Source organism: Pararge aegeria, chromosome 6, assembly GCF_905163445.1.
Source record: "Pararge aegeria chromosome 6, ilParAegt1.1, whole genome shotgun sequence".
Classification (NCBI taxonomy): domain Eukaryota; kingdom Metazoa; phylum Arthropoda; class Insecta; order Lepidoptera; family Nymphalidae; genus Pararge; species Pararge aegeria.
Window position 1 is genome coordinate 16,301,949 of NC_053185.1, and position 15,649 is coordinate 16,317,597.

The 15,649-nt window shown below is 33.9% G+C and overlaps 2 protein-coding genes across 5 annotated transcripts in view; one reads left to right on the top strand and one right to left on the bottom strand.

Annotated features, from left to right (window-relative positions):
- The first annotated feature begins 114 nt into the window (after positions 1-114).
- LOC120624513 lies at positions 115-2,651 on the top strand. The gene is made up of 4 exons (XM_039891103.1): positions 115-437; positions 697-847; positions 1,357-1,506; positions 2,421-2,651. Exons 1-4 carry the CDS (start codon positions 373-375, stop codon positions 2,634-2,636), a joined length of 582 nt encoding a protein of 193 aa, XP_039747037.1. The 5' UTR covers positions 115-372; the 3' UTR covers positions 2,637-2,651.
- A 974-nt stretch (positions 2,652-3,625) lies between these two features.
- The window catches only part of LOC120624711 (TRPL translocation defect protein 14), a 45,161-nt gene continuing 33,137 nt past the window's right edge, over positions 3,626-15,649 (bottom strand). For 3 of the 4 annotated variants that reach the window (XM_039891392.1, XM_039891394.1, XM_039891393.1), the window contains 3 exons: positions 13,283-13,827; positions 12,089-12,273; positions 3,626-7,146 (listed from right to left, as the gene is read on the bottom strand). In XM_039891392.1, coding sequence (XP_039747326.1) covers positions 6,818-7,146; positions 12,089-12,273; positions 13,283-13,827 — 1,059 coding nt within the window. In that variant the 3' untranslated portion in view covers positions 3,626-6,817. The remainder of the gene's footprint in view (positions 7,147-12,088; positions 12,274-13,282; positions 13,828-15,649) is intronic. The other variant, XM_039891395.1, reaches the window with a different exon arrangement.

Here is a 15,649-nt window from a genome sequence, read left to right on the forward strand (position 1 = left end):
TCCTTACCTCTACCCTCCATGGTCACGATAAATAGTGCTATACCAAGGCAGTAAAAAAAGCATAATTGAAGTTTCCACTTTCCGTAGTGTCATATTAATCTGTGGAAGTTTCGATTTTCGAACTTTTAAAGGTTTTGATTTCTTAGTTTTGGTTACTCAAAAATTTAACTATTTGTTTACTTTTGTGTCACGGTTATTATTATTTGCTGTTAATTAAGACATACGTTATTCGATAAATACAAAGAACTATAGTGCCTTTGTTTAAATTTAAAACTACATGAGGACTTCTTTTAAATTGTTAACTGAAGTGTAGCGTATATTTTTCACACCAGCATTGCCTTTGGAAATAGTACGATTATCAGAGAATAAAACATGAACGCTTTATTAGATTATGGCACATCTAGTGGAAGCGAAGACGAAAGCGCCGACGAAGAAAAGTACGGTGAAATCTCAAATTGTTAATGATATCAGTTAAACATTTTTATATAATTGTTGGTGGGGCCGATGCTATTGTACATGAATGTCTACACTTCCTACCTGAAGTTTATAATTCTAAATGTAGTATCATTTAGAAACACGATAATGCGAACGACAACAATTTAGTGTTGTATAAGCAGTATATTTCCAGACCCGACATCATAGTTCAAAGATGTGTCTGCAATAGAATTGATACCATTAACAATTTTAAAATTGCAGGCCAAAATCGGAAGATCAAAAAGACAGTGAGAAGCCTAAGCTTCCAAAGCCAGCGATTGGGGAGAACAGTCTCCATACTTCAGTGTTTTCAAATCCGTTTGCTGAGGCGGAACTTGCCAAAGCTGCAATACTTGAAAAACATGTTAAAATGGTATATGTTGACTTTCTATTAAACATTTATTGAATTTATCATGAGAATTCAAGATCTGCATCCTTTACCTTTGGTAGACACTATAGTATGAGCACTCTCAAGTATATCTCTATTAATATCAGATGGATACATACTATATTTTATATAATTATCAATTATATAATGTTGTCATTGTTACGAGGACTATATTACTCCAAATGGCTAAATTAATTGAAATACTTCAAAAAATTTCAATATCATAATTCAATTTATTATAATAACTGCTGATGAAATAACAAAACTACTTCTTCTGGGCAGTTTCCGCACGTAAGCGCTTCGCTTGTTGTACTTGATAATTAAAAACAAAACTACTTATCCATTATGATTTATTGCTTACTCCTTTTTAATTTATGAAGTGCACTAACATAATGGCTAAATTGTTTATATAATTTCTATTTCATTTAAAATTGGCCTATCAATGTATCCAATATAACATACAATCGTCAAGTACATAGGCCATGAATGTTAAGGTTCCAGGTAAAGACAATACCCAAATGATTAATGGCAAGAAGATATGCTGGAACTACAGAAAAGGGAGATGTCGATTTGGGCACAACTGCAAATATGCTCATGATTCTGATATTCAAAAGACTAATGAAGAATTGGAGGTTGAAAAACAGGTATATTATACTTCATAAAAGTTGTAGGAATTTAGGAAAAAATTCCTGCCAAAGTAATAACTTTTTATTTAGGCAGGTTTCTTTTCAATAGTTGTTTTGTTAGGTTTGCATTTACTTGTGAATAACTTATGTTTTAAAGGCTGTTCTATATAAAAAATAGTTATTCATACTGAATAATAATAATTTCATCTTTTCTCTCAGTTGAAGTGTGATAAAACACTGCATAACTTTAACGTTGTTTACTTTGTGTTATCTATTGACTATTTCATTGTTCTTACTCTATCTACCTATAAATATTGCATATCATTTGATGCAACATATTTGGACGCATAAACAATATTGTACCATCCTTTTACAATGTTTCTTGCAAATAACTTTATTATTATTCTCTCTATGATAGAACATTAAAGGCCAGTTAGTTTCCTCTCAGGTTGTTAAAATATAACTGCACAGTTCCTCATCCTTAAATAGACGTTCTATATATACTAATCTAATTTTTACTAGGGTGGACACCATATTCCTTGTAAAAATTTTGTATTGTTCTTTTATAGTGTATGCTATTTATATAGCCCAGTCATTTGAAGTGCTTAAAGAGGGAGTTGTGAAAATAAAAGGAAAATGCTACTTTGTGACAGTGGCCGTCTTAGATTACACATAATTATATTGTCATCAGAACTATAGACGTGTACCAAATTTCAGATCAATCGGTCCACAGGAATGTGGGTAAAATCTCTGTGGCTAAATTAATCCCAAACAAGATGGTTACAAGGCAAGCTAAATAAAACCTTTTATAATATAAAGTATACTTATATAAAATACCTTGTTTAGGAGCAGCATAGTAGTTTTTTAAAAACAACCTTGAGCTATTCTGTTGTGCTGAGAAAGTAGCTTAAAAATATTTTTTGTCTTTTCAGAAATTTAAATCTGTAGTATGTGAAGGATCTGGTACGATGACATCTGCCCCTCCACCACAGGTTGAGCTTGAAGTCTCCTCGCCAACACATGACGACTTTTGGGAGGGCAAAGCTGGCCAGAAGAAAAAGCGGCCTGGCCTATCTCAAGGTCTCATACCAGGAAAGAAGGTCATTAAAATGTATAAGGAACAAAAGCTCAATGATATTAGAAAATAAAAGTAACAATAAATAGCTGTCCTTTTTATTGCATATCCTATTATGGGTATATTTTTTTTTATGAAATTACAAGTTAGCCCTTGCCTGCAATATCACCTGCGGTTAAGTGATCTAGCAGTCCAAGATGGTAACAGGCTAACCTGTTTAGCGGCACATCTTTGTCGGTAGGTTGGTAACTAGCGCCGGTCTTCCAAAATTTAAGTTCGCTCACCACTGCGCCGAGGTCTTCCAAAATTTATTTGAAATTGGAATTATAGTACCGATTTTTAATAAAAATTTATTTACAATATACAAATTATTGGTATTAAATTCTACTAAAATGCGGCAATATACAACTTGTAAATAAAAACCGAAATAATACTTAAGAGGCCTTAGAGGTACATTATGTTTTGTCTCTGTGAAACTTTTCTGTGAAATGCAAAATTAAAATCATGTGACTCCTTGTCACTAATTGGTACTATGCCCGTGTCTGTGTTTTATCTTCATTAAGGTTGTCATAAGAAAACAGTATGCATCCTTCAACACGTGTTACCGATTTAAGAAATAGTAATTCGGTTACACGTGTTGTATACTACACCAAAGTCTGTATTGGAGTATGTATATTTTTCACGTAGCCTACATACTGTCACAAGCATTCCAGTGGCTTTCTAGCGTAATATAAGTAGTTATAAATAAAAAACATGAATGTTTTTTATTTATAACTAGCTGTTGCCCGCGACTTCGGCCGCGATTAAATTTTTATTTGCCCTGAAAACCGGTGTCACGTATATACCTTCACTAGCTAGCAAATAAATAAAAATTACGGCATTTAAGAAGCTATTAATTTGGGTGCATCTAGTTGCAGCATTAAAATTAAATGTTGACATAGGTAAGAAGCTATTATTCTTAATTAGCATTAAAATTGATTGTATTTTCACATTTAAGAAGCTACTCTTCTTTGGGTAGGTCTAGCTAGCAATAAATTAAATGTAATAAAAAAACACAATATCTTAAGGCGCACATTGTCTTTATTCAAGGAACTAGTGCTAAAGGTAAAAACATGCAATTTTGAGATTTACGTCCAAAAAATATGAAACATTTAAGTAGTGTTTTTTTTGAAAATATTATGGTTCATATTATTACGTTAAACTTAATACATTTTAAGTACAACAAAACTTCGTTATCACATGCAACCTTATAAGGAAGGCTTGATGTTGCCATCATTTTCTAGCTCTAATAACATTAATTAGCACAGCCTTATAACAATGCTGTTACTCTTAGAGGTATATTTGAAGCCATACTGCATCACAGTTACCCTCTGTTTCAAACATACATAAAACTAGAGATGACAAATACTTTAATAAATTACATTTGAAGATTTCACTTATACCTACATAAGGTACTATTTAAATTCAAAAATAATAAATAAATAGCATTTCTACTATACAATTTTGCTACTGATGTGTGCTTCGCTAGGATGCAATTTTTTAAAAGGCCACTAGATGGCGTTATAAATTTACTTGCGATACTAAATTCTCCAATAGGGTATATGCATGTATTTATTTTATATATTTCTAATTCATTGTTTACATCACCATAAGCAAATAAAAATGTACCTATTTCATATAATAAATCAAAAAATGCATGACACTCCATTCTCATTTCATCTTGGCTCAGGATTTGACTGTCAACACCAATATCTAACGGTAATATCTAACTGATAGGCTATAATAACTGTTTTTTATTATATATATTTTGATTGTCACATTCCTATAATAACCAATGAGTGTTTTGTATTTTTTTTAATCCAGCGTATCTTTGCAGTTTCTTAAAAATAAATGATTTACAGGCGATAATGATTAAGAAAAATAAATTGCGCCTTATTTATATTTAAACCACACGCATATTCCCTATTGCTCCATATAGTTCAAAATACAAAGCTTACACTTGCACATTCAAATTTTATTATCTTAAAAATTTAAGATTCGGAATAACAGTGAAATCACAACACCGAGACTTCTAAAATTTCACGTATAATAATATAGTAGCAAATTGATAATTAAAGTAGTGCCCAGTTGTTATAGGGACGAGATTTTAATTATCAATGCCATGTGTATGATATAACATTTTTCAATACATTTGCAAGTAAAAGCTACAGAAATTAAACCTAAGGTATTTTTTTGAAAGGCTTATAGGAAAACTAATAATAAGGCATTGTAGGCAGACTGCGGTGATATTTTGATTGCAGTTTTCCATTACCTATTAATTAAATTTCTATCATTTTTACCTGCCTTTAATGTAAACAATCATATCGTAACTTTGTAATGTAAAATATGATTAAATAAAAAGAGTAGGTTCTTCTTTTACTCTACAAGTTATCCCTTTACTGCAACCTCACCAGATGGTAGACCAATCCCGCTTACATGGTAGGCGGTCTAATTTTTAGGGTCACGGCATATTTAATCCATACCAGCAATGTACCGGAACGCTAAATTGAACGCTTGACGGCACGTCTTGGTCGTTAGCGTTGTTCTAGCCATGGCCGAAGCCTCCGACTAGACCAGACAAATTACCGCTGGTAGAACCCGGGACCTCCGACTCATAAGACCACAATGCTCAACACCGCGCCAGGGAGGTCGACAAGTTCAACCTTTTATTTAACTTTAATACTTTTAGTACGTTGTGACTTTTAGTCAATTACGTAAGGTATAATGCGTAAAGTGATGTTTGACAACTGTGAAAAAAAAAAAGAGTTTCTACAAGCAAATGTATTGAAAAACTATTAGTTTTTGCATAAAGATTAAATTTTACAACTGGATTGAAAGCTATGCAATATATAGTCTGTATGTTACATTATACGAATGGGTTACATTATAAATAATAACAATGCACTTTTTACATATGCATACCTCCAAATCCAATAATGTAAAACTATCTTTTCTTTTAACAATGAAATGATCTAAATGTAGTTTATTTGAACTATATTTTAATTATTACTACCACTGCAATAATACGTATTCGACAGTACTATTACTGCATAACGTATTTCACAGTGTTATTAAGTACAACATATATATGTCATGCGAAATGTATTTAAAGACACAATACTGTATGATCATGTAAAAGGCACAAACAATATTAAATTATTTATTAATTAATTATCCCTTTTAATAAATAATGAAACCTTTCATTAAATGGGCAATGTTTTATTGACGCGTTATCAATATGAAAATATTTTGTAGTTAAGAAATACTATAAAAATAGTTGCTTTATTTGGCATATGAATAAATACATATTAATATTATTATGTAGGAATTTACATAAAGATCGTTTTAACTTGCGATATCATATTTCGATTTCATTTTAAGTACTTAGACTAAAGATATAATATGTATATTTTAAGATTTGGTGTATATTGAAATGTTATAAAATGTATTTTTATAATACACAAACTGATTAATCCGGGCTTCGCATTGGAATATAAAACAAGTTTCAGATTTGCGATCGCTGTGTTTCTTAGAAGCTTAATCAAGTGACATAAGTTATCATAACATAATCATCTATGATATAAACCGCAATTAACAAAATCTTCTAAATTGTAAATGAAATATTTCGTTTATTTTTGTCTTTTGAATTTTATGTTATAATAGTATAAAAATTAAACCAAATAGACGGTAAACTCTTCCAAATTAAAAAAAAAAAACCTAGAAAACATCAGAAAAGAATATAATTGGATTTATCCTTCCTTTCAGAGTAGATTGTAGGTTCTAATATAGATGGTTTATTAAATTCTAAAGTATACGAACATTTAAATTGCGGCTAAGTATCTAGATGCATATCTCTATTTATCGGTGAAAAGTTCAAAGTACTTTCGGATACCCGATTATCTATGACATTTAAATCCTAACACACTCTTGAGCACAAATTATGACGTAATCATTGGCAGTGCTTTTATAAAGATGTGTCAAAATGTATTGCTCTTTGATTTCTCGCGCAGTTAAGATTTAATGACAACTGCTAAATTTGCACAAATGGAAGCCACAAAACTTATTGCATAGAAGATTTCAATGTCATCGAGAATGAGGTTCCAGTTTTTTATTCTCTATTGAGGATTTCAATAAGACAGAGACCGCGTACTACATTCTATGTAATGATAATTTCCTTAAAGAAAAAAAAAAGTAGCATGTTCGAAAAAAAAAAAACTATACTTTCACAGCATCCTTTTTGGGAATCTTTGGTGTCACACCGTTTGTGTTCTTGTAATCACTTAGTTCGGTGTCATGTACATCGCCGTTGAGTGTCTCGTGGCCACTCGTTCGGTGGTGGCCGTTCATTTTGCTATAACCATTGACTTTGTCTCCGGCTTGGGCATGGGTCTTACTGCAGGCGTGTCCATTATGCTTGACCCCTCCTTGTCCGTACATTCTGTAAGCGTCATGCCCGTTCAGTTTCTCAGCGTGACCATTTATTTTACTAGCGTGGCCGTTCGCCTTGTCTGCACTGTGGCCATTTGTTAAGCGTTTATGTTGCCCTGACAAAACCAAAATAAGGCTTTATTCCAATATTAACGTTCACACAAATCGACACTGGCGTAATTGTTTGTCACTAGAAATACAACTTTGATCGCTAGTGTCCACATTCTAGTAAAAGTCTCCCGTTAAATTATTAGTTGCTTTAACGCTGGAATTGTCAGTTGTTAGTATATCACAGATTACGAGTGTCCCAGAATGACAGCTTTCGCATCTGCAAAGTTATCACGTCTTTAATCCACAGGGATTCCCATCAAATGGACGCTACTAAGACAAATTAAACACTATGACATATACACACACTAGCGTAGTGCAGGACACCAGTGTAACACTAAACTCAACAACGGTACTCTAACACATACTACGTAAAATAATATTGTGAACATTTAGCATTATCAGCTACGTAAGGTAAAACTAATATGGGAGTTTTATTTCTAGTCGATCAAACCAATTACGCCAGTTTTTATATATTTATCAGATACATTGAAGATCGCACACTACACATAAGTCGCGTATGATTTTAGGGTTCCGTAGTATTTTAATAAATTTATTTATTGAAACAAAATATAACATATTTTAAAGGTGCGAAGAGCACCCTTAATAACGTCAGTCAAGGCAGTTTTAGTAGCGATTATAATTAGATGAATTTAATGGTGCAATAATCATCCAGAATGTATGGTTGATATAAACTATAATCGTGATATGCACCCCTCTAACATTTCAACTATAAAAGTGTATAATGAAATGAAAACACACTATTGTACACCTAACAGAAATGAAATTATAAACAAAAACAACACTAAATAAAACACAGGCGGCCATGTCGCTAAAAAGCGATCTCTGCCAGGCATCCCAACAAAGGAAAGGGAAAAAAACACTCAAGACTTTAGGGTTAGGTTGTACACAAGAAGCAGTTATAAAATTTTATATATATTGAAAGAAAAATAATAATAAAATAAAAAAGAAGAAAGGGATCTAATAATATTCGACGTGTAGTTTTTTGTTTAGTATTTCGAACGTTTTTCCAGAATACGGAACCCTTCACTAGAAAATTTGAAAATCAGAAATGCGGATTACGCACAGCCATACGATTATGCACGCCTCGTAATGTGCGATCAGGTAAACACATGCGTAAGAAATAAATAATTCGATGTAGAGTAGGGATGTCGGAACATCATAAATAACTTCTAGCATTAACAACCGACACCAACATTTTTAAAAATTGCACATAAAAATACATGCAAACAAAATAATTTTTATTCAATATTTAGATAATATTGCAGTTGTACAGAAGTCTCTTAACAAATTGAATATTAAAACCGTGTTATTTATCCTTTAATATTATAATATTTGGGAACATTGGTGTGACAAGTGCAGAAAAGGGTGATGTTCTTATAATGTATCGATTTTGACACATCAATACTAAACAATATCACATCTAGTTCAATTATATATATAGTTTTAGAACTGAGAATTTAGAGATTTGTGAACAACTGCAACTATCCAAAATTAGCTCTAGTAGTGCTTAATCTTCGCACACTCAACATAGTCGTCTCAAATAAATTCATAGAAATGTGAACTTTAAATCATGTAACATTAAGTTTACTTTAAAAAAAATTGAGCCAATTGTATACAATGACTGGAGCAGGCTTCATAAACTTCAAACAACGAACTAACAAACGAACAAACAACTACATTCGAAGATAAAGCTTACATTACAATAACCCTTTCATTAGAGTCGACTCTATTTTGAGTTTGCGAAGAAAAGCACTGTTATAGAGCTAATTTTTGGTTATGATATGTCAAGGCCATCATTGATCCATACTGTATTCAAGCTCATGTGAAGTAACACGTATAATTAATTAATTTCAATGTGTATTATATTAATACCAATTCTTTTGTACACAAATCCCTTAAAAAGTTAATTTACTGGTCTTAAAATATAGACACACACATAGCAAAGTGCAGACAACCAGTGTGGCACTAAACACAACAATATTACTCTCACACATACTACATAATTCTTTTTCACAATAAACACAACAATAAAAAGGGATAATCCTATCTTTAGACATTATTCTTTGAGAGGTCTAAAAGTAGGGCTATCTTTTGCTTTCCTTTTTTTAAGATACTTTTAGCTGTGTTAAATTAAGCTTAGAGATTTGTGTACAGAAGAAATGGCACAAATGTTTTGCAATTATTGAGAACGAAGCTTAGTTACAGATAAATAGGTATTGGGAGATAAACTTACAGCATCTGACTAGCTTATTACTAAATTTTGTTCACGCACATCAAAATCAATTTAAAATTTGAAGTCAATTCAAAATTCCACATAGATATTATTCCATACTTTGACTATTAGAGTATTATGTTATTTTACCTCTATATAACTTATGTCATCAATTAGCTGGCCGCTTTTGACATATCAAAACATCGTTATCAAAAACAAGAATTTACAAATGCAGCTGTGTTATGGTACTTGTCTTACTCAGTTTAGTGTTATTTAAATGAAATATAAAAAAGTTTGTATTTATCCTCTTTTATAAAAAAAAAATGATAATATTGAATCAACTTCAAAGTGCGTAACTATAATAAATGTTAATAAAACTGTTATAGGGAGACTAACAAGTTATCTACCAATACTCAAGATATTTTACCAATACATTTAAGAAACCTTAATTTGTGCAAAGACAACACCAAAAGCGTCGCAGGCGATGGCAAAACGGAAGTAATAAACGCGTGCAAATTTGTCCATGCGTGCGACCAATCAAACCGTTTCAAAACGTCGTGGTGTATTTTTCATCATCATCGTCAACCGGTCCACTACACGGCACGGAATCTTCTCTCAGAAAGGTTTAGGCCGTTAACCACCACGCTGGCCAGGTGCGGATTGATAGACTTCACACGCTCATGAATATTGCAGGTTTCCTCTCGATGATATCCTCCACTATTGAAGCAAGTGATATTTCAACGCACTTAACTCAGAAAAGCCAGAGGTGTGCCGAGGATTGAACTGGGTCCCCCAGAAAAGGAAGCCGATTTCCTACCCCCTCTAGGCTATCACTATCACACAGTTTTATGATTGGTCGCATGCAAAGTGCGAATTTTCCGCCACCGTGGCCTTAACTTTACCATTGTTTGGGCCCAGCAAGTCTCACAAAACGTATAGTTTGCACCCACTGTTCTGGCCATTTCTGAATCCCTGTACCCTGGGTGTAAAATTTGCTCATTCGCAATTATTGTGGGGTCGTTATAAAGTATCGAAACACTATATAACTTTGAAATAAAATAGACCTAATGTGTTAGTATTTAAAGTCGGAAATTCCGTACTACTGATTTTTATTTTGAATCGTTACTACCAACGTTGGCTAAGAGGAATTTCATGCAAGGAAGGAAGTGTCATTATACTCTGACGTTAAAATGCTTCGATATTTGCTTAAAACTTATGGAACAATGTGATGGCTGGTTGTAACATGTCGGTTATCATTCGCATCATCATATCAAAGCTAAAAGCTCTGCGGTTGTATAATAATTATTAAATTATTACTTTTTTATCAATGCCTTGTTCCTCTAAAATCTTGGTCCCGTGACATCGCGCGGTGAATTAATCGGCAGCGCGAAAATGTACAAAGTATTATATAATAAAATCTGTAACATACATTTGGCGAACTTAGGTTGGAACTAATTGTCAGTTAGTTTTATTCCCAATTGCGAGAGTACAAATTTTTCACTTAGGATACTGGTCAGATATACGGGCCGTCGTTGATCAAGCGAATAACTGGATTTTCGAATCTGCCGTTAAGTTTGGGAGCCATTTGCCAAAAAATACGTACTGTGGTCGCTGTATGTAACTCTGACAAACCTTACGTCTAATATGATGGAGATATAAAAGAGAAAGAGAGTCGTAGCTGCAAGGAGTACGGCAGTATAAAAATTTATCTGTCGGAAAAAATCAAATTCTTATGTCACTCTGTTACAGTGGCGTGCGTACAGAGTATGCACAGGGTATGTAGATGATATAAAATGAAGAAAATCTCCAGTACGGTTTATAAAATATGTTGCATATAGTAACAACTCACTTCACAATAGTCTTGATGTTCAGGTTCTCCTTTAAGTACGGTTTATAAAAAACTTAAGGATGGGCATTGTAAGAGTACTGGAGATTTTCTTCATTGTGTATCATTTGCATACTCTGTGCATACCCTCTATGCACGCCACTGCTGTTAATACATCTCATGCTAGAAATGTGTCACATAAATATACCGAATTTGTACATTTCATGTGCAAGACAGCGCAAACCAGAAGAAATTAACCGTACTATGTGAGGTTTTCAACCAGCGTCAGAAAATTTTCAGACAGATAAACTCTTATATCCACCCATCAATTAATGCAGAAACCTTATATTTGCAGCTCCTTTTCTTTCTTTTTCTTTAAATCCCTATCCATACACAAGTGTACAGTTCAGGGACTTAGCCGGGCATTTATGTCAGGGGTGGGCACTTACGTCAGGGGTGGTAATAGAAAATATTTAGAACATTTTACCTATCTCCTTAAACTGATCAATGCCAATTAATGACATGGACCAGTGTAAGAAGTATCAATAATCAATATACAATAAATGTTTCTATTACAGTAATAAATTACATTGAAACTTGATTTTAAATAGTTTTGGATTTTATTTCTAAACACTCTCTACAGCGTTGGCCATAGAAATCTTAGTAACAAGACACTAGAAATGTTGTGTACGAGTCACTTTGTCGCTGCGAACGAGACTCAGAGCACTCGAATTTCAATTTTTTTCTATACTTAAAGTGCTAAAGGGCATTTCTGTCTTTATTTTGATATTGATATGGCCTTGGCACATCCCTGAAACTGTACAGTTACGTGTGGATATTAATCTTAACTGTAAAAATAAAACGTAAACATTCAAACGGCTCAACTTACAATCATCTGCGCCGGTGTAGTACTTGTTCGAAGTCTTCCAATCTTCTTTCAAGGACAAATTGTACATGGAATAAGCGGGGTCTCCCGTCACCTCCTTTTCTATCGTGAGGAACTTTGGTAGAGTGGCAAGAAGTGCGTCTTGGTCGTGAGCGCTATACGTTTCAAGTAAGATCAATCCGCGGCACCTGAAATTGATATAAATTGAAGATTAGTAATAATGGTGTTAGCATGGTAATCGCATTTCGAATCATTGTCATTTACCTGAGTAATAAAGCTGCCTCAATTATATAATAATACGTACGGGAAAATAATAGAAGTATACAATAATAATAATACAATTTTAATGTTCTAATTATTAGTTGACAAAATATAATCAACACAGTAATAGAAGTTGTCTTCCCGGTGTGAGCATTTAAACAGGCATTGCATAAAATTCTAGAATCTTGTTTAAAACTATTATATTAAATGGTGTAGTTAAGCAAAAATAAATGTGTACAAAATTATATAATATATAAAAAATATGTAAATTATATTATGCCGAGATTTAATAGCTTTTAGTAATTACTGCTGAATCATAACTTTAATTTTGAATAGTATAATACTTATATGTATAACATACAAGATATATGTAGTAAAATATATAATTATAAAATAATTATTGAGATTCTAGGGTGAGTTCAGAGTTGCAATAAACTGCGAGAACAATCTTGGGATAATGATAGATATTCAAGATAGAAAAAGAAATCTACAGCGTCGCGCATAACTGGTTTGCACAGTTGGTTTCGAAGATTAGAAACAATCTATAGGAACTGGTGCCCGAATGGGAAAAAAACTGTTTTACGTTTTATTTTCACCTTCACAAAGCTTATCTAGGCTTTTCCTATCTACAACGGGACATCTGACATGAAGATAGTGTTTATAGTTAAAAATCAGCCATGATGTGAACCAAACAGCAAACCTGAGCAGACATGTCGAATTATTGCTTTTTAATATATCAAAGTAGTATTCAGGCAAGCAGGTAGCTTGAAATATATCACTTGTAAGGCAACTCTCTGCACATGTAATATCCTTTCCTAACGTATCTCTTTATTAGTGGGCAATAAAAATAAATATATATATGTATAACAATCAGCTGTCGACACCATCACCGAGACGTTATAAGGTGCATTATACAAATACAAACAAACATATCACCTTGGATGCGTGGGTTGCCTATAAATGTCCAACTGGTAGTACTGATTGTTGTATATGAAGCAGCGTCGCTTCTTGAATATCGTGAAGTGCGCGTCGTCGCGTTGCGGCAACATGTTGAGGTAGTCGCGGTGCGTCAACTGCGTACGCACTTCCACCGACTGCCCCGTTGGGTGGAACTTCCGCATAGTGTGGATGTAAGACCAGTGGCCTTTCTGACCGCGTTTCCGCAGCCTGACTTGGGCTTTGCGGAAGTCGCTCTGCAAGTAGTTGTGTACGACGTCGAAGTCCTGGAACGGCGGGAATTCCGCGTCTGGTAGCATGGGTGGCTTGACGAGGAACTTGCGCTTTTTGGAGTTGACGTTGAGACGGTCGCCCGTGTCGATGCCGATCCTGTGGCACACGCAAGCTAGAAGGCGGTTCATCTTCTTGTCGAAGTCCGTCGAGTTGTCTATGACGTCGAAGTAGGGGTGGCCGATCCAGGCGGCCGCGGCGTTGTAATCCAGCTCCCGGGCAAGTTCCACGCCTTCAGAACGGCATGCGTGATCCTGTTGAGGAAGGAATCAAGATAACTATTTATTTTAATGCCTGCCGGAAGATAGATATAGGGATAGTGTGTTGCCAGACTTTTAGATGCCACTAACGATGATCATCTCCTCTGAGTATTCTCTTTTAGCACCTAAAGACCAAGTGTGAGATTATTTACCTACGTTTACTTATCGATTAACACGGATTCATATGGCTTTGAAAGAGCGCCATCTAGTCACAGTACGGTTTCCCCGAATTGTAAATAGATGGCACTCTTTCAATACCATATAAATAGTAGTTAATTTTCAGGCGATCGAATGAGTGCAAGGTAAGTGAGGAGTTCTGTAGAATAACGAGTGTTACTGATATAGCTCAACATGTTGAGAACCTAAAGGGGCAATCGACGGAGCACATAGTTGGTAAAACCGATGGACGTTGGGCTGCTGTTCTGGTTGTGAGGCGACTCAAAACTGGAAAGCGTCATGGGGGCATACAGTATTAAACGGATCACAGGAAATCGCTGGCCATAAGCGGTGCAATACAATTGACTACAAAAGATACAGCAGGACGGTTGATAAGGAAGAAAAACTTGTATAACTCCAGCCAGTCCATTTTGTTTTAACTTATGCGCTTTATTATAATAGAAAAGCTACTCTAGATAAGTAAGATTTCGGTAATACCATTTCCGTACGTGAACAATATTGCAAGAAACAGAGGTTAGATAGATAATATTATAATAGCCTTAGCTTTAAGTTTGCGAATGTAGTTATCGCCATCACTACTCACCACTATTTTCACATTTTGTATTTAATCAAAGCATCAAAAGTGCCATCAATGTGCCTATTTGAATAAAGAAATATTTGACTATGACCTTGAATACAATATTATGAAAGTATTCTGATTATAAAGGTACTTTCGAATATTTATTATGACAGCGTTTCACAAATCCTAGATATTAAAATGCCTTACAGCATATCAATCAATCGCTGATAGTCACGAGCTCGCCTGATAATATGAAACTGGCAGCTAGCCAGGCGTCAATGTGAATCAACTGCGATGGACGATAGTACTAATCCCCAATAACCATCCATCTTCACTAGCCACCATATAATCAGGGTTAAGGACGCATTCAAAACAGCCACGAAAATATTTAATGCAGTACATTTTTGTTTTAATTTTATTTATAGTCTTTATATAAACATCATTCGCAAATTTATTTATTTTTGGTCTTAGTATTTTAGATTTTTATTTTTTTATTTTTATTTTTTAGCTGTTTACGGCAGCCGTTTGTTCGCCTCACATGTCAAACAGTACTATACTTTACATTAGACGAAGCAGTTGATTTACAGTTTTGCGAACTAAATAAAAAAAAGTTAAACAAGTATTCTTATAGCTATTTCTTCCCGTCAACCTTAAGATTAGCGCTATAAGAAAAGCGCTGTATTATTGAAATCATTCTATAGCGGCATTCTCAGACACGAGATAAACCTACTCAAAAACTTCTCTTGCTTGCGATTTTATCAAGTTATATAACTATTCACTTATTTCTAAGTCATAGAAGACGTATGTTTTTTATCTATTGTACTAACAAGTCATTTTCCTTGTTTAGTTCGGTAATCCCCTGTAAAAAGTCCCTAGTCGTAATTTATTTCAAACACATTTTTGGTCGTATTTGATAACTCTTATCAAATACTATAAATAATATTTAGATCATATTGAGCATAACAGTTTTACAAATAATATTGAGAGTAATATTTACAGTTTTTCGACCACCGGCATACTGGCGTGCACTGTGACTATTACGTTTCCTGGTGAAGGCCAATTTGGGCATCTACGCTTTGT

Excerpts from the sequence above, each read along its gene's own strand:
- LOC120624513 (XM_039891103.1), top strand. The coding sequence starts at position 373 with ATGAACGCTTTATTAGATTATGGCACATCTAGTGGAAGCGAAGACGAA. Across the intron at positions 438-696 it reads GAAAGCGCCGACGAAGAAAA|GCCAAAATCGGAAGATCAAA; the intron begins GTACGGTGAAAT and ends TTAAAATTGCAG. Across the intron at positions 1,507-2,420 it reads AATTGGAGGTTGAAAAACAG|AAATTTAAATCTGTAGTATG; the intron begins GTATATTATACT and ends TTGTCTTTTCAG.